The sequence below is a fragment of the Chelonia mydas genome, chromosome 10, assembly GCF_015237465.2.
Source record: "Chelonia mydas isolate rCheMyd1 chromosome 10, rCheMyd1.pri.v2, whole genome shotgun sequence".
Classification (NCBI taxonomy): domain Eukaryota; kingdom Metazoa; phylum Chordata; order Testudines; family Cheloniidae; genus Chelonia; species Chelonia mydas.
In genome coordinates, this window is record NC_051250.2 from 69,638,690 (window position 1) to 69,658,291 (window position 19,602).

Consider the following 19,602-nt stretch of genomic DNA (forward strand, 5'->3'; position numbering starts at 1 on the left):
CCGAAGGGAATGGCAAGGATTTTTCAGAAATGTAAACAAGATGGCTGATAGGCTGGAAAATCAATAATAATAAAATTATCTGTATATAAAATATGTGTAAGTGTATTTTAAATGAAGTATATTAAAGGCAGAGCTCCCTCCTGGCCGGGTCAATGGGTCCCAGCACAGCACTGTTTGATTCAATTAAAATGCCTGGTATGCTGTGTGTTAACCAGCAGTGTTGTTTCCTTACACTAAGCTGCAGTATTAAGGACAAGAGCTGCCAGCTTTAGTGAGCATACCCTGCTGGAGGTCTGCCCTGAACTGACTGAACGCCCCCCAGAAGGGTCCTGCCCCACAAGCACTGGGGTCTTAGGACACAAGATATAAATATTTCTTGAGGAGAATGGGGTCACGCCTGCTCCATTGAGACAGTCCTTTGTTGTGCTAGGTGGCAATGAGGTGGAGCACTGTGACAACCATGTAGTCCTGGGGTGTTCGATGTGTTACATGGATTTCACATGTCTGGGCTCCTGTGAAACCCATATATCTGAATTGGGGTGTGTGTGTGTGTTTGGAGAGTGCATACAAATGATCAACTTCCCCATATGGCTAACATCGAATAGAGATTCTCCTTTAGCTCAACCCAGTATTATTACAGTCCAACGCATGTGCACACACTCTTCCACCAATGCAGTTCCATTCTCAACATCAGCATCCTTTGTTATTCCAGCCCTTGCATTCTCTGCCTTTCAAGCTCTGCCAAGATATCTGCTCGCCTTCTCCCCCTCCGGCCAAATATCCGTCTGGCCTTGAGAGTGCTTACAACATGTTTTTTGTGTGACCCAAGATAGCATTTGAACCTTGGTTTCCAGGGCCAAAAAGCTAGTGCAGTAACTCACTGCACCCCCATGCTCCTTTCTTCCCCTTGCTGCTCCAAGGAGTCCATAATCTCTCCTGATCTATAGAGACTCATTTTAGCCTCGCCGCACATAGCCTTTTTACAATTAGTAGCTTTTCTGTGGAGATCCCATATAACCAATGGTAACCCTGTTTATTTGTCCCCACCCCTTGTTTCTCACATTCTCTCTCTCTCTAGGACACTCGAAAGAAACCTTTTTAACTGCAGCTGTGACATCCGCTGGATTCAGCTCTGGCAGGAGAAAGGTGAAGCAAATCTGCAGAAACAGGAGCTGTACTGCATGAACATGGAGGCTGCTGTCATTCCCTTGCAGGAGATGAACATCACCCAGTGTGGTAAGGAAAGCCCTCTGTGTGCTTCAGTTCACCTTGCTCCCAAGGCTATAGAGAGAGGAGGCCAGGAGGGGCCCCTTGCTACCCTTGCCCGTCCTACAAGAAGTACTCAATGAGAGGGAAATATTGTTAAAAAAACCCAGGTACTGCTTTTTGGTACGGAGTATGATTAACCCATCGAACTTACTGATACCAAGGCAATTAAGAGTGATCTTTTTGAAAGAGATTAGGATACAGTAACTCCTCACTTAACGTTGTAGTTATGTTCCTGAAAAATGCGACTTTAAGCAAAACGATGTTAAGCGAATCCAATGTCCCCATAAGAATTAATGTAAATGGGGGGGTTAGGTTCCAGGGAAGTGTTTTAAACAATTTAATACTGTACACAGCAATGATGATTGTGAAGCTTAGTTGAGGTGGTGAAGTCAGAGGGTGGGATATTTCCCAGGGAATGCCTTACTGCTAAATGAAGGGTTAACTCGTTGTTAATGTAGCCTCACACTCTACAAGGCAGCAGGAATGGAGGGAGGGGAGACAGCATGGCAGACAGAGACACAATGATTAGAAAATCCTCCATAAGCAAGGAAAGGGGGAGAGGGGACTCCTACTACTATTGGACGTGAGAGAACAACAGGGTGTTTTACGTACATAAATCTCCTGGGTTTACCTGGTGAGCAGTTTCACTGACCCCCAGCCCCTAATGATCCCTAAAAAAATAGAGAGAAGGCAGGAAAAGAAGGTGCCCAGCTAAGATCTTTCCTCCCGAGGTGAATCTTTCATTCAGAAATTTAGTGGGCAAGCATCCAAATGACTCGAAGTATTTTCCAATGAGGCTTACTTTATCCTCGCATTCTGTCCTGCCAGGCAGTGTAACTAGTTCAGGTTTGATATGTGGCTTGTGGCAGAATATGGGCACCGTACAGGCCCCTGCCCAACTCCCACTCTTGTGTTGATGCTACTCAAGAGTGAATTGCAGCCTCTCTTGAGCTCTCCTCGGAGCTCTGCCAGTGCATCTCAGTCCCGACCTGCAACACCTTTGCTACTCCTAGAGACTCTCCTGACTCAGTGATCCCACAGGAACAAGAACAGACCCAGAACTCTGGATTCACTTTTGAACTGAGTTAAAGTTTGAACCCAAGTCCTCAGAAGAAAGAGGCCATTTCACTGACCCGTTGCCTTCTATTCCCATCTCATTCATTCAGGGCCCCCTTTACACACGCTGCAGCCCTCGATGCCCCCCTTATGCATACTGTGTCCAGTCACCCTCCTGTGTATCACCCTCCCTTCTGTACTGCTGCTGGCACCGTCTCTTGCACTCTGTGTGACCGTTTGGTGCCTGGGTGACTCAGCAGGACAGAGGAGTAAGTCAGAGCCACTATAAATCAGTATTTCTTTGGCGCCTTGGAGGGAAGAGCCGGGGCGTCTTTCATTAGCAGAGATGTTTTTAATATGAGGACACATCCCTGGTCATCTTCTCTTGATTGTTATCAATTAGAGAGAAACTCTCTCTCTTCTCCTTAAGTGCCAGGAGCTCTGTGCCCTGTCCTAGCTCAGGCTGGATCTCTTGCCAGTGATTCCTTAGAAGCGGCTTTATTCCTCCCAGACCTCTGCACGGACACAGGTGCCAGGGGCTTGGGGGAAAGGGGAGAAGGGACACAGGTTTGGAAGGCAACTAGCACTTGGACAGAACTTCCTGACTTGTGTGCAATGTCAGAATTGCAAAGCACAGAGAAGATCCATCCATCCACCTGGTGATGTCCCCCATGTCACTCATTCCTTCCAGTATGAGATGGCCAAGCTACTTGCCACCTCCTGTACTTCCCCCTCCCCTTCCTTCATTTGGAAGCACTGGACAGTGCAGGCTTCTTTGCTGTAAGGTGAAGCCTGCTTGGGAGACAGAGCTCATGGGGATCAGAATCCAAGTGCCTGTACCATATGTCTTGGCTGGCCAGGGTGCCCTAAGTGTCCTGGTGTTTGACTCCCTTAGATCTGCCCGAGATCAGCGTCAGCCACATTAACCTGACTGTGCGGGAAGGCGAGAATGCGGTGATCACGTGCAATGGCTCAGGTTCGCCGCTGCCTGACGTAGACTGGACAGTTGCCGATCTGCACTCCATCACTACTCATCAGGTAGGAGGCCAAGGGGCTTGGGTGGCTGGGCATTTACTGCCCTTGCCAAGGTCCATCGCCAGTTAACACACAACACAGCAGTTGGGGTGCTGGCCCGGGGAATTTTCCGGGTCTTTGTTTCCTTTGTATTCCATTTTAATAGGGCTGGATGAGTGTTGATCACCACAGGAGAGAAGTGAAATGCAGTGATTGTTTGAAATGGATTGTATAGTCCACCCCAGAGTCAGATTAGGAACCCTGGGTTGGCAGAGTATTGGCGGGTAGAGTGCAGATATTGACTCTTCCTGCGGGCTGATTGTTTCACACCTTTAGTGCTCCCTTGGTTGCATGTTAGCCCGTCTCCACTAGCAAAATTATCCGTTGCTGACAGTGGTGTATCAACAATAGGTGCAGCTGAACGTGGTTTAACTGCAAATAGAGGCAGAGGCATACCCTGTTTAGCACTGTTTCAGAAGCTGTGGTTATAACCTCTTTGGACTAAGCGCGTGGGTGCACTGTGGTGCTCGTGGTGCCATGGACAGGGTGAGCTGTGAAACTGAAATCCTGCCTGGCCATGGTGGTTAGAGACCATGGCATTTTATACAGGAGTTGGGATCCTCTAGTCCTGGGCCCGGGAGGTGTGCAGGCCAGCATCATTTGTTGGGTTTGTCCTTATTGGTTTTTTTGGGGATTTGCAGACGAACCTCAACTGGACTAACGTTCATGCCATCAATTTGACCCTGGTGAATGTCACCAGTGAGGATAACGGTTTCCTCCTGACATGTATTGCTGAGAACGTGGTGGGAATGACCAATGCCAGTGTGCTGCTCACAGTCTACTGTAAGTAGAGGCAGGGAGACGCTGGCCATGCATGGGCTGGTGGGAGGGTGAGCATGGGAACTATTTGAATGTGTCTCCTGTCGGGAATTGTGTGTCACCAAGCTATGCTGTGCTCATCTTGATTTGCTGCTGTTGAGGGTGAGGATACGAAGTCAGAGTTGCTGCAGGAGACTGAGGCAGGGACCAGTCCTAGGACTACGTGTAAAAGTAAATGTACGGAGCTTTCATTACGGGCCAATTACTTTGTCCTCCAGCTTCTCTCCATTTTAGCTTGCCTGCAGAAACGGGCGTACTCCCAGTGTGGGTGTGCCAGTCCCACATTTGCACATGTGTGGTCGGCCCCTGCTGGGCTGAACGGCTGAGCCATGTGTCTGCATGCCTCACTGGCACGTTCAAGTGGCTACTTGCATTCACAAAGCACCACTGGGAAATCCGGTGGGGTGAGGAAATGCCCAGCTGGGGTTAAAACTTTCTGAGTCACTCATCCCCTAGCCTCATTGAAATCAATGGAAGTTTTGCCATTGACTACAATGGAGTCAGGATTTCATCCCAGATCTGTTTCTACCAGGTTAATCAGTGAACACTGTGTAAACATGTGCAAAGCAAGGGTTAAAACCATTTACTTATAGGCTGTAGAGAGCTAAACTTTCATGTGCTTTCTAATATAACTTAATAAAAACCAGACCTTAACAGGAGTTTACGCAGCTTTGCTGCCTCAGGCAACTGGGACTTACCATGTGTTGCTGTGTCCATAACATTTGCCCTTAATCTGTGGTTTGAAAATCCCCCATCCCTAACCCCCGCTGGTACCTGTGTAAACTGGAGAACTATGCCCCGTTATCCCATGCAGCGCGGGCACCGTTGGGCACCTGTAGCAATGAGGCAGAACTGTAGACAATAGAATATTGGAAGGAGAATAAAAAGTACATCATTCTCTGGTCTCCCCCAAAATACATAATTCTGGTGTGTTTGGACGGTTTGCGGGGGGCTTTGGTTGCCTAACTTAATACAGTTCCAGATCTGATCAGCTGGGAGGAGACAGGTATGCCGTCCAAACCCTTTAAGTGCCACCATGTTGATGCTAATTTACATGCCCAGAATCCTGCAAGCCAGTACCAGTTTGTACCATACTTGCTCTAATGTAATCATTCTGAAAAGAGCTGATATTTTGGTGTATTGGTGATTAATTGCTTTGGTACCCTCCTAGTCATAGGGTGACCAAATGTCCCGATTTTATAGGGACCGTCCCTATTTTTGGGTCTTTTTCTTATATAGGCTCCTATTATCCCCACCTCCTGTCCTGATTTTTCACACTTGCTGTCTGGCCACCCTACCTAGTCATTCACCCAGAGATATAGGGAACTAAATTCCGACCTAGGCTTACAGGTGAAACATGCTGGGTGGGACTCTGCACGATCACTGGGTTAGCAGCCGTGGGTCACGATTGAGGTGCATCGGCTGAGTTGTGAATGCGGAATCTTGCACAGCTCCTCCCAGCTCTACCTCTCTCTCTCTGGCATTGCTGTTTCTCCACTTTCACAACATGAAATTCTTTAGAAAAAACAAAGGGGAAAGTTGATGGATCTTTCCTGTTAGTTAGGGGCTGCCTGGGGGCGTGACCCCAGCCCTCAGCATGGGGTGAGGGAAAGGAGAGTGCTTAGGAAAGAATAGAAGGCCTTTGTCTTATGAAGTTCTGATCCTTGCCCTACATTAGTGGGCCATCTTTGGTCATGCTCTGTGGCCTCAGTGTTTGGGGCCTTACATGTGATGCTGTAATTAAGTTTTCATCAGTGATGGTGGAGTGGACTTTGAATTCTTGAGGCGTGGGTATCCTCAGTTCAGAGGCCTCTCAGGAGAGGGTACCATGCATATGTATTAAATGGAGGTGAGCTCCCAGCTTTAGTCCCTGTCCTGTTACAAGTCCTTTAATTGTAACAATCCTGGAGGATATTCAACCAACCAAAGTCTCCAAGGACATGCAGCCATTCAGAAACCCTGAGGGATATTTGCTTGAATGGCTGAGAATTCCTAAACTACTGAATGTGACCAGAGAGCCCCAAGGGGCACCTTGTAGACATGTGTGTAATTAATAACAATGCACTAGAAAAGCCTACATAACATGAGCAGGCTGCTCTATTGACATTGTGTGGGGAGGGGAATACAACAATATGCACGCTAAGTGGACAGCTACAAACTTAATTCGGGCTGGTCAGCAGGGGTCCAAATCCAAGATCTGATCTCAGACCTTGTTTCCCAGACCTACAGAGCTAGCCGTGCTTGTAGTTTACAGAGGCTAGAGTGGCTCAGTGGTGCCCCTTCAGGCTGATGTTCCGCATGACCCCATTCGGTCCTCCACACCAGAGAAAAGGCTGCGGTGAAGCAGGGCCATTTAGGAATTAAACTGGTGGGGTGAGGAGGAGTGGGGATGCAAAGTAAGGGGTTCCAGGGGACACCCTCAGTGCTGAGGGGAAAGACATTTTTCATTTCTATTATGTATCCATTATCCAGGGCAGGGTGGAGCCTGATTACTTGTTTCTTTATTGGGGATTTTGACTGTCGAGACTGAATGTCCCTCTATCCTGCACTGCTCGTTACATGCCCACTAAAATGCATGTGAACAACCCTTAAACATGTGCTGGGGAAGGCCTTGCACCAGTGTGATGTGAGTGCTATGAAATGCTCTGAGAGCAACTCCCAGCTGAGACAAGCTTAGTTGATTTCGTGTCATCAAGCCCAGAGGGAAGGGAAGAAACTCTTAAATGACAGCAGGTCATCTCCTACTGCCAAAACCAGGCTTGGCTCCTTTGGGCAAGGCTCCATTCCAGCTCACCTGGTAAGGCTGCTGACGACAAGGATCCCAGTTCACATTGCAGCTGCAGTAGAGCGTAGCATGCACACACAGCAAATTCAGCCACGGGATGGGAGGTTCCTCTAGCTGTTCGAGTGCGCTTTGGTGGCTGGCTGTTGGGAGATGAGGTAATCATCATTGCCTGGAACATGTGAGGTTACTTGGGTCTTGAGTCCCACAAGTTTGCATTGTGTTTCTCTATGCTAGATCCGCCACGCATTCAGAGCCTGGAGGAGCCAGAGCTGCGTCTGGAGCACTGCATTGAGTTTGTGGTGCATGGGAACCCGGTGCCCAGCCTTCACTGGCTGCACAATGGTCAGGTCCTCAGGGAGACTGAGATCATCCGCATGGAGTTCTACCAGCAGGGTGAAGTGTCTGAGGGCTGTCTACTCTTCAACAAGCCCACTCACTACAACAATGGCAACTACACCCTCGTGGCCACTAACCAGCTGGGGACAGCCAACCGGACCATCAAAGGGCACTTCCTCGAGAAGCCCTTTCCAGGTGAGAGAGTCACAGCTTATGTTTCTGTAGTGCCTTGCATCCTGGAGCACTTAACAGGCTGCTATACAAGCTGTGCACCAGGATCATTGAACCTCACATTAAAATACAGTCCCCTCTGGTGCACAATATAATAACTGTTTACCAGCATTGAGCAACATTTCACAAGAGTCTAGACATGGATGTGAAAAAGAGTTGTGTATCCAGTTGAAATCTAAGGGGATTTTAGGGAGGGAGAATGTAATTATCCAAACTGGCCATGACGTAAGAGCTAACATACCCATTGGTGGAAAAAGGTGGCATGACGTCTTTGGTGGCTTTGAATGATCATGGCCTTTGTGTCAAGTCTCCTCAGAAAGATGGTGGCTTGAACAACAACACAACATCATGATGGGACACTTGGGTCTGATCAACCATGTACAGACCAGGCATGGCCCAATTAGCTTGTGAAGTTTGCCCAACCCATGCCATATGATGCCAGGGGACCCCACTTTCTTCTTTGACAGGAATCTTCATCAGCATCTTAAGGGAAAAAAGGGTGAAAATTTGACAGAAAAGGAAATGAGTGACTGGTTTTTGACTTTGCATTCTGCAATGTTTGTGGTGGTTCTTGCTCCATGACTTATCCGTGAGAGAAGGGCTTAGGGCCTGCAGTGTATCATGGGGGGTTACCTCTGACGCTCCTTAAAGTGGACTCCCCGTCTTTTGACACCGAATATTCTTTTGGGGCATATAACTGGGGTAGTGGTTGTGTGTGGAGGAAGGCCCTTTTGAGGGACTTGCTGATCTTGTTTTACTTTTTCTATAAAATGGCTGTGATCTAGATGGAATGTCCTCAGGAGTCTATATATTTTATTAAAAAAAAAATCTGTCAGACATCATTTTGGTGCAACAGCCCCCACAAAAATGGTGAATACTCCCCAGTTCCTCTGCATTAACTATTTGTTAGGCACTCTCAGTAAATGATTTTAAATTCCTCACTGTGTCACTAGGCGGTGAGTGGTGAAATTGTAAAAGGAAAAATGAAGCCGGGGAAGCTCTTGTTATAAGGCGTGCAATAGAGGGGGTTGTAGTGGCTGTACTGCAGTGAAAGCGTGGCAGGGTTCTTGCACTGCCTTCTGTTTTTGCAGCACCAGATCAGGCACCCTGGAGTTAACGGAGTGGTGCATGCTATTGCCTTCAGGAGTGATGCCATGAGAAAGTGGCAGCCCCAGCTTGGCTCCTGCAGCCCCTAGAAAACTGAGCAAAATTGGGCACTTGCTATATATAGAGCAATACCAATGGTATTTTCATTTATTATTTATATCATGCTGTCAATGCGCACAGAGCTTTCCGGGAGGTCAGATATAGTAAATGGAAGCCAAAATCTCTGCCTTGAAGAGCTGACCAGTCTAAAGACATGAACAGATACAGAAAGGAGTGGGAAAATTATATTCAAGATTCAAGGATGATAATCTGTCTAGCTCCTTAATCTGTGTAGGCTTTCTGCTATCTGGGAGGAAGGGCAGTCTATGTTTCTGGCACATGGGGTGGGGGTCAGGAGATAGGGGTTATGTTCTCACCTCTGTCGCTTCCCATTTCTGTGATTCAGTTCCCCTGTCTGCAGGATGGGGATAACAACATTTTGTTTCTGATGCATCTGCAATGTGCTAGGCACTTTCCAAAGGTAACAGGAAGCAGGTCTGCTGCTCCAAAGAGCTGACACTAAAAATTCATTCCAGTCTTGCCACCATGTTGAGAGAATAAGCTAATGTTTAAGTGTTTTGAAATCCTTGTATAGAAGGTGCTGGAAAAGAAAAGACTATAGATAGACCTAATCCAAAGGTTCGCTGCCTTTTTCTACCTGCCACTACAAACCCATCCCTTTTTTTCCTCTCAGGAGCCTGTGTCCCAGAATCTTTCTCACTGTGGCAGCCCCCCGCCCATGATGTAATCAGTACATGATTTACTTTTCTTGAAGATCACTGGTCCGGACATTGCCAAAACTGACCTTTACATTCACTGCATCTGAAATGTACAGTCTTGCATTTGAAAGTTGGTTTTTCTAGAAAACGTGAGGAGCTGCACATTCAACACACCTCATTACTGCTGCTAGTTACACTGGGGAGGTTTTCGCTGCAACCTGCCAGGACCAGAATTTTTTAAAATTAAAGTTTAGAGTCTCATAGATTCATACACTTTAAGGCCAGATGGGACCATCGTGAGCATCTAGTCTGACTTGCACATTGCAGGCCACAGAACCTCACCCACCGATTCCTGAAATAGACCCCTAACCTCTGGGTGGGTTACTGCAGTCCTCAGAGTTTGATTTAAAGACTTCAAGTTACAGAGAATCCACCATTTACTCTAGTTCAGACCAGCAAGTGACCCATGTCCAAAGCTGCCAAGAAAGGCAAAACAATCCCAAGGTCTCTGCCAATCTGACCTGGGGGAAAATTCTGTCCTGACCCCAAATATGGCAACCAGACCCTGAGCATGTGGGCGAGACCTGCCAGGCAGACACCTGGGAAAGAATTGTCAGTAGTAACTCAGAGCCCTTCCCAACTACTGTCCTATCTCTGGACATTGGAGATATTTTCTAATCGCAGTTGTGGATGGGTCATATACCACTGTAGGCAATCTCACTGTGCCACCCCCTCCATAAACTTGTCAAACTCAGTCTTAAAATAGGTTAGGGTTTTTTGGCCCCACTGCTTCCCTTGGAAGGCTGTTCCAGAACTTCACTCCTCTGATGGTTTGAAACTTTTGTATAGTTTCAAGCCTAAACTTGTTGATGGCCAGTTTATATTCATTTGTTCTTTTGCCAGCATTGGCCCTTAATTTAAATAACTCCTCTCCCTCTGTGGTGTTTTTCCCTCTGATGTATTTATAGAGAGCAATTGTATCACCCCTCATCCTTTGTTTTGTTAGGCTAAACAAGCCAAGCTCCTTAAGTCTCCTCTCTTAAGGTAGGGTCTTCATTGCTCTGATCATCCTAGTAGCCCTTCTCTGCATCTATTCCAGTTTAAATTAATCTTTCTTAAACATTGGAAACCAGAATTGCACACACTGTTCCAGATGGGGTCTCACCAATGCCCTGTATTATGGTAATAACACTTTCCTATCTGGAAATACCTCGGCTGATGCATCCTAGAATTGCAATTAGCCTTTTTCATGGCGGGATCACAGTGGTGGCTCATAGTCATCCTGTGATTGCCCAACACACCCACGTCTTTCTCCTCCTCTGTCACTTCCAACTGATACATCTCCATCTTACAGCAAAAATTCTTCTTGTTAGTCCTGAAATTCACTTTGTACTGTTAAATTTCATCCCATTTCTATTACTCCAGTTTTCAAGGTCATCAAAATCTTCTTGTATGATGATCTGGTCCTCCTCCATATTGGCAATATCTCCCAACTTAGCGTCATGCACAAATTTTATTAGCACACTCACACTTTTTGTACCACGGTCATTAATGAAAATGTTAAATAAGATTGGTCCCAAGATTGACCCTTGAGAAACTCCACTAGTAACCTCCCGTCAGCCTGACAGCATGACCCATTGTTGTCTCCTCATTAACCAGTTTCTTACCCACATTTCAATTCTATTAATTCTCATCATCTTCAATTTAACTAATAATTTGACTAATCTACTGATCTAACCATGTGGAACTGTATCAAATGCTTTACTGAAATGCAAGTAGATTAGATCTACTGCATTTCCTTTGTCTAGAAAATTGGTTATCTTCTCAAAGAAAGAGATTAGGTTGGTCTGGGATGATCTACCTTTTGTAAAGCCAGTGTTGTATTTTATCCCAATTACTGTTGACCTCTATGTCCTTAACTACTCTCTCTTTCATAATTTGTTCTAAGACCTTCCATACAATTGAGGTCAAACTAACAAGCCTGTAGTTTCCCAGATCCCTTTCTTTTCATTTCTTAAATATAGGTACTATATTTTCAATTCTCCAGTCATAAGGTACAACCCCTGAGTTGACAGATTCATTAAAAATCCTTGCAATTTGATATACCAGTTCCTTTAGTATTCTTGGATGGAGATTATCTAGGCCCCCCAATTTGGTCCCATTAAGCTGTCTGAGTTTGGCTTCCATCTAATTTCTACTTCCATTTCCTTGTTCCATTAGTACTTTGCTACTGCCCTCAAGCTCCTCATTATCCTTATTAAAAACGGAGGCAAATTATTTGCTTAGGTGTGGGGCCATACCTTTATGATCTTTAATCTGCAACCCATCCTCAGTGCTTAGTGGTCTCACTTCTTTCTTTGTTTTCTTTAAAAAAAAAAAAAGAAACTTTTACTATTGCTTTTAATTTCCTTTGCAATGTCCAACTCTGCTTAGCTTTTGGCAGTTCTCACTTTTCTCCCTACACTTTCTGACTTTCAAGAAGTAACTCTCCTTTGTGTCCATCACTTCTTCCATTCCTTGTAGGCTTTCTCTTCTTAATAACCTGTTTGAGATGCTTGTTCATCCAGTTAGGTCTGCTATCCTTCCCTACAGTTTTTTCCCCCTTACTCAAAGTAATTCCAAGCCTCTTCCACATTAAGATCCTTGAATTCTTCAATCCAATCCACTTCCCTTAGTTATTTCCTTAACTTTTTAAAGTGTGCCCTTTTGAAATCAAGGATAGTTACAGACCTATTTTTGTTTATCCTTCAGTTTAGTCTAAACTGAATTAATTCATGATCACTCGAATCAAGGTTGTCCTCTACAACCAGGAGTCCTATGAAGTCCATGCTACTTACCAATACTAAATCTAAAATAGCATCACATCTTGTAGGTTCAGTGACTATCTGGTGAAGAAATCTGTTGACTATCATGTCCAGGAATATCTGGGCCCTACCATTTACACACTTGTCTTCCAATCTATATCTGGGAAATGAAAATCTCTCATAATCACACAATTCCCTGTAGTGTTCATTTTATTAAAAATATTAGAGGTCTCTCTCCATATCCAAATCAGATCCTGGGTGTCTATAGCAGGCCCTAGCACTATCCCAGTGGAACCTCTGTTACCTTTCTTCCCCAAAGAGATTTTGACCCAAACAGATTCAGTTTTATGCATTCCATCACTTCTAATTTCTTTACAGTCTTCCCCATTATTAATACCACCTTTACCTTTATTTCTGTCTTTTCTGAACAGCACATACCCTCCAACACCTGTATTGAAGTCATGGTTACTATTTCACCATGTTTCCATTCACCTTATAATATCTAGTTTCACTTCCTGCACCAGTAGTTCTAGTTTCTCCATTTTGTTACCCAGGTTCCTTGCACTGATTCACAGACATCTTAGTTGTTTCTGCTTGGTTTTGCCCAAATTCCTCGCTGGATTAGGTACAGTCACTTTACTGCCTGACTGTTACTGCCAGTGGTTTAGCACTGTCTTTTCTCTTGTTGTTGTACATTTTCTTACTCTCTTTTATTCCTTTCTTCCTTGCTCTTTTACTTGGTTTTCCTCCCACTCAATATTAGAATCAGATGCAGCGATTACATGAGCTCCAAACCATTTCCCCCATGTTCCTAGTTTAAAGCTCTTCTAATCAGTTGTGCCAACCTCTGTCCCAGAAGCATATTTTCCTCTCTACTCAGGTGGAGTCCATCCCATGAGAACAGTCCTCTGTCTGTGAATGCCTCCCACTGGTTGAACATCCCAAAGCCCTCCTTATAGCACCATTGTTTGAACCATCTGTTGATCATCATAATCTTGTCTTGCCTTTGCCCTCCTCCTCTACAGACAGGTAGAATCCCCCTGAGGGTCACCTGAGCCTCCATTTCTTTAAGTGTCTTCCCCAGCCTGTCAGTCTTCCTTGTTGTGTCCCAGTGAGAATCTAGCAATATCATTTGTTCCAACATGAAGGACAATCAGTGGATTCTTTCCGGCTCCCATTAGGATCATCTTCCATCTCAGGTCCACATCCTGTCTCTTATCTCACAGCAGACAACAAACCCTTCTGTTCTCCAGATCAGCTGTGGTGACAGGTCTGTCTGTCCTTCTTAGTAGGGGAGTCCCTAATCTCGTAGACCTGCCTCTTCTGATGGTGTTGCAATTCTCCAGCCTTCCCCCTTCTGTTCTTTCTGGCTGCAAGTCTTCTGGTCTTCTGTTCTCACTTGTAGTCTCCTGCGAGTCATCCTCTATCCTCTTGGGTCTCTGAAGTCTGGCTGTTTTCATTGTCTCTTCCCCTCTTCTTGCAGGACTAGCTGCTCTTCTTTTCTTCCTTGCCTTCCCATCTTTGGTTACTGACTGCCTCTCCCTTTCATTTTTTCAACTTAGCAAACCTGTTCCTCCTCTCTATTTCTCCTTCGCTAGCCAGTCTTTTCCTCCTCCTTGTTCTCATAGTCATGTGCATCCGCTGGCCACTTTCCTCATCCAGAAGTCTACCCTCACAGTTCTCTGGTCCAGCATGCATTTGCAAGTCATGAGGTTTCTCTTCAGCCTCTTCTCTCCTTCCTTCCATCATCTGCCCAAATCCCCTTTGAAACTCCACCACAGTTTCTAGCTGCCTCTCCAAACCTCAGATCTTCTCCTCCATCAGATGCATCAGACAGCACTTCATACAAATGAAGCACCTTTCAGGTACCCTGTCCAGAATAACGTATATCCCACAGCTTCCACATCCAGTCATCTTAATTGTCTCTTCCATTCTTTGGGTCACTACTACAGCTGCCTGTGTAGCTGTCATAGCCTTCCCTCCTACGCTCCTCTGAAGAAACAAAAAAGGAGTGGGGAAAGAACCCAAAACATGCCCCTGTTTGCTGGCTCCTGTGCTGCCGGCCGATTGGTTGGCTGCCTTTATAGGCTTGCTGATTAGGGAAGCTCCGCCCCCACAATCAAGGTTCAGCTGTGATTACAGGCTCTGCTTCTCTCCCCACGCACTGCCCCCTGCCAGACTTTGCAAACTGAAAACAAACCCGCAAGCAAGCAAACACACTGTCAAGAACTCGCTCCCTGCCCCTCAGGAGCAGGGGCTTGCTCCCTTCTCCTCCAACAGGGATCTCCATGCAAAGGCTGCTGTTTTCAGCTCTGTTTGCTGGCTCCTATGCTGCTGTCCCTGGAAAATTTCCAGCCCCCTCAAATTAAAAAAGTGTAGTAACTTGCCCAGGAGTCAAGAACTACTGATCTAATCCATCACAGCCCAATTAACCGAACCAAACTTCAGTTCATTGGGAGCTGCGCGTATGACCCTGGGTCTGTATTTGCTTCCCTTCCAAGCCTCTGCCATGCTTTTATGGGAACGCTGCAGCATCATTCCAGGCACCCTTGGCCGGCAAAGCTGTGTAAAATCCTGTTAGTATCAGGGTCAGTTTCTTTTGCTGGCGAGTACATTGAAAGCTGATGTTGTTCTCATGCTATATAAACTGATTGTCACTGAGAGCTTTAGACATTGTCACCTGGGGCCCTAGCAATCTGTTTTGTCTGGAAGGAGCTTTACTGGATACCGTGAACCGGTCAGGTTGCTGAGGGGAATGACTGAGAGGGCCTACTTTACAGGATGGCCCAAATGTCGTGCGGCCCCTTTCCCCCGCACCAGCCACACCTCTGTCCTGAGCCCAATTGCTTCCAGTCCTCACTCCATCACAGCTCTGCAACTTCCTCCTAAACGGTGTTACAGCTACTGGGGCCATGGGGTTTCCAGTTCTGCCCTATCAATCCACTGGAATCCCAACCTGCAGTCCTCCCTCCCCCATTTCAGCCCAAGCCCCCTCCTAGCTGTTCCAGTGCACCCCAATCCCGACCTTCAACACAGTCTGAGATTATTTTGAGCCAGGACTGCCAAATGGGCCAAGAATGGGAAGCTTTGTTCTCTTGCCACACCTCCCCCAAATCCTGCTCAGCCCTGCCGTGTGGATCTAAACAGAGAAATCTCTTAAAGTAGCTATGCTCTTCCTAGGAGGGTTTTCCCTCTGCTCCCTGTGCAGTCAGTGAGTTGGCATTAGCTAGTGGCTGGCTTGCTCCGAGAGGTACGCCCTCAAACGTCCCTGGGCTGGTTGGGATGATGCGGGAGTGTGGCTAAGAAGTGTTTGGATGGGAGGGGCTGACGTCCCTTTACTGCGCTGTTAATTGTGTTGCTTCTCTCTTTGTCCTTTTCACAGAGAGTACGGATAACTTTGTTTCAAGTAAGTGCCTTCTTGCCTTTTGCTTCATTCCCTTTTTTCACCTCCTGAATCCAAGTACCTTGCAGATGACATTTGGGGGCGATCTAATGCTTTAGCGCTAGGCAGGAGGGATTGTTAGAGAGGGACATGAGGAAACAAGTGTCTGTCTTCCCCTCTGTGAGAGCCTGAGTGTATTAAGGAAGGTTTTTATGTGCTGTACAGTCTGTAGATCCTGGGCAGGTCTATTCCTGCCTAGTGGGGTCCTGAAGAAGGATCCAGACCAATGGAGAGGGAGGCATGTGACTTGAATTCAGAGTCTTTGAAATAGAAGGCAAGAGACCTCATTCTCTGGGCTAGCCAGTGCTATGTAGTGTGTGACATCACAAGGTTGGGATGTTCTGGGGCCTGTGGAATTCCTTGGGGGCACAAATTGAATATTTCCTCTTTCCTCTTCTGGTTCCAGTTGGTGACTATGAAGTGAGCCCCACCCCACCTATCACTGTGACCCACAAACCAGAGGAGGATACATTTGGGGTGAGTCCTGTCTCCTTTTTATACAGGGGAAGCATTTTCTATTGATTTCTGCTGTTGCTGATGGATAGGGTGGTATACTGTTTGCACCACCATTGCTTCTATACTGAGATATTTGTTTGTAAGTAAAATCCTACCCTGTCCAATTAATGATGGCCAGACTTTAGACGGTTCAGTGGTTTGCAATGGATAAGCAGGGATACTGATATGAACTACGTTAGCCTCTTGAGTTTGCAAAACTGGGTTGTGAATCTCTTGAAGACAGAGTCTCCTCCAAAGTATTTCCTGCAGGGTCAGAAATTCTGAGAGAACAGTGAAAAAAATGACAAATCAATCAATTAATTGAGTTGTTTCATGCTATAATGGAATGTTTAGGAGCATGGATTCAGTTTTGGTTTATTTTCATCAATACCAATTCATCCCCCCCTTCTTTAACCCCCCCCCCCCCCCCCCGCTGCATTTGGTGATGTCGCACTAGGACTTGATCACATTGGCTGAAATAAGTTTTGCCAATTCATTTTACATGGTTTGCAAGACCCTCAAAATTTCACTTTTCACAAAATCCAGACAGAGATGGGGAAAATGTTGAGAGCAACAGTGTTGGGGAAATAATTAGGGGTTTCATAGAATTGCTCTAATATTGTGCAAGGTTTTGAGAATCTTGAAATCCAGAAAATATTGACAGAATAAACAAACCCTTGTCGATTTTTCTGAATGTTTTATCCCGCGGTAATTCTCAGGGGAACTGAGGAGAGAGCTTCATACAATGGGACCTTACTCGTGAACAGCATGCAGTGTAGAAAAAGAAATGCAGAATATATACAAGAGAATGAAAATCATACTTGTTAAAATGTGACCTTTGAAAAATAAAACCATGCGTCTATCAAAGACTGGGAAAAGCATCAAGCGATGAAAGGAATAAAATGTCTTTCTGTTAAATGCTGTATTTTCTTCTGTGATTGAACACATCACAGTAAGAGGAACACAGGTCCAAATGCAATAAGAGGCCCTGGAAGGCAGTAAGAATAATTGGCCAAATGCAAACGGAAGAAATCCTGAAAGGAAGCTGTTTATTTACAGCAACACAATTAAACGGTCCTGGGTAAAGATCTGCAGAATAAATATTAATAAATATAAAAAGGAGCTTTGGGCTGTAAGCCTTTGTGTACAGGGATGATCTCCCTTCTGCATCCGTACAGGGCCTGGCACAATGGGACCCCAGTCCCAATTGGGGCACTTTGGGTACAATCATAATATAAATATTTACCACTACTACTCATAAAGGAGCAGCTGGAACCTCAGGAAAAGACTTCTACCACCTTCTGTCTCTTGTGTTTTCTCTTCCCTTATTCTTGCTTCTGAGGGTTGCTTGCATGGAGGCAGAATTGATGTTGTGAAAGAATTCTTCTTTTCCTACTGCATATTCCCCATCTCAAGTTAGTATTCACTTAGGGTTGTGAGACCACACGTTGGGTAAGATGTGTCAAATGGAGATTATGAAGGGGAAAAACCCAGGGCATTAAGGAATACTAAGGAGCGAAGATTCCATGCAGATGTACTCGATGATTAAAGAGTGAGGGTTCAGAGGCATGGGAAATGTGATATTGGAGCAGAATTGTATCTATATAGAAATTATTCTTGTTTTTCCTGTCGCAGTAAGAGGCTCTTGTAGTTTCAAAATTGCATTAAAGCCATTTGCATTCAGATGGATTCATCTCCACAGCAGCATGTAAGTGTACAGGAGTGACTGAGCCAGGAGACTTTTACTTTTCAAGTCTGAACTGGTCTGGACATCATATGTTCCTTCTTCCTAACTTTCAGATTTGTCCCTTGCAGGTATCCATAGCAGTTGGGCTTGCAGCTTTCGCGTGTGTCCTCTTGGTGGTGCTCTTTATTATGATCAACAAGTACGGTCGACGATCCAAGTTTGGGATGAAAGGTACGTGTAGCTGCTTTTCTCCAGCAAGAGGCACCTTCAAGGAATGCCAGGCTCTAATGCCACATTATGAAAGGTGTTGTGCTTTATTTCCACAAAAGGTACTGTCTATACCAGCCAGTGGCACTCCCAGAGCCCTTTGAAGGGGAACGGTACGACTACCTCTTCTATTCATTGCCTGGACCTAGAGAGCAATAGAGACTTCCTCTTTTGTTGTTCTGGGCTGCAGATGTTCCTGCTATTGGGAATAAGCATGTGTGTGTGTGTGTGTGTGTGTGTTGGTGGGGGGCTTTGGGTCCTGCTGTCTTTGGCAGTAACAGCGGTTGTTGAGCGCTGAAGAATGAATGCCCTGTGCCGTGTTGTTGTAGCTGTGTTGGTCCCAGGATATTAGTGAGGCAAGGTGGCTGAGGTCATATCTTTTGTTGGACCACCTTCTGTTGGTGAGAGAGATGAACTTTCGAGTTTACACAGAGCTCTGCTTCAGGTCTGGGAAATGTACTCAGAGCTCGAAAGCGTGTCTCTCTCTAAAAGATATTACCTCACCCCTTTGCCCTTCTTATAGGTCTCACGGGAAATGTCGTTTGGCTGCCCTGCGTTAAGCAGGGTTGGGTAGGTTGGGGCGGGAGGTGAAAATACATGAAATTGCCTCCTTGGTGTATTGGCCAGTTCCTGATAGAACGGAATGCGGGTGGATTCTAAGTCGGTTTGTGAAGGAAGAAAATAAGCTGTTATGAGTCTGTGGGGTGCTTGCGAAGAGCAAGTGATGTTTCAGCAGGTTGCAAGGGGTTTTCCTGCTGCCTCCCCACTGGAATGTTTCACTCGTTTCCTTTTCTGCTTCATGGCCATCCTCGTGGGAACTGTTTCAGGCAGGCTAGGTAGTGCTTAGCCAATGAGAAGACAGTGATGTTTGCCATATGGAGCCATTCTTTCAGTTCTCCCCAGCAACGTCGTTGCTTCTCTTCAGGATCATGGGGCTCGTGCCAAGAGAAACTGAATCATTGAGCACCGTCTGTTTTTCATGATTCGCCTTGTGTTTATCTGCAGCCTTGGAGCGTTGGTGGTGCGTAGCAGAGCCTACTGGGACAGGTTTATAACATAACAAAGTAGTTGCCAGCCTCCATCCTTGTTAATACAGGCATTGTACAGCCAAACACATGGTCTTTGGTTAACACAACCCTTTTCAAAGGCTGCTGAGTGGCAGCTGATTTCCCAGCCATGCTGGGGCCTGCATTTGAGGAGCAGGCTGAAATGTCTGGGGGCACGGCTTGTGCTTGCCCAGAGTTCTGTTTGCTTTGCGAAGACATTTCCAGAGTAGGTCCAAATGAGACTGTGGCTGGTGTTTCCCCTGTGTGGCCTCTGGAGATGGAAGACAGGACCTTAATTAAACAGCAGCACTGCTATAGCAACTTAGCAAATTTAGCTCATCTGTCCATTGATGGGAGCAATCTGCTAGGGGGTACAGATTGGTGGTGGGGGAGCATGGGAATGGAAGTCATGATTTCTGCGAGTCA

The 19,602-nt window shown here is 46.0% G+C and overlaps 1 protein-coding gene across 5 annotated transcripts in view; it reads left to right on the forward strand.

Annotated features, from left to right (window-relative positions):
• The window catches only part of NTRK3 (neurotrophic receptor tyrosine kinase 3), a 325,185-nt gene that overhangs the window by 111,637 nt on the left and 193,946 nt on the right, over window positions 1-19,602 (forward strand). For all 5 annotated transcript variants that reach the window (XM_037910851.2, XM_007060361.4, XM_043524704.1 and 2 more), the window contains 7 exons: window positions 1,079-1,236; window positions 3,221-3,363; window positions 4,041-4,182; window positions 7,238-7,534; window positions 15,622-15,645; window positions 16,088-16,158; window positions 17,992-18,094. In XM_037910851.2, the coding sequence (XP_037766779.1) occupies window positions 1,079-1,236; window positions 3,221-3,363; window positions 4,041-4,182; window positions 7,238-7,534; window positions 15,622-15,645; window positions 16,088-16,158; window positions 17,992-18,094 (938 nt within the window). The remainder of the gene's footprint in view (window positions 1-1,078; window positions 1,237-3,220; window positions 3,364-4,040; window positions 4,183-7,237; window positions 7,535-15,621; window positions 15,646-16,087; window positions 16,159-17,991; window positions 18,095-19,602) is intronic.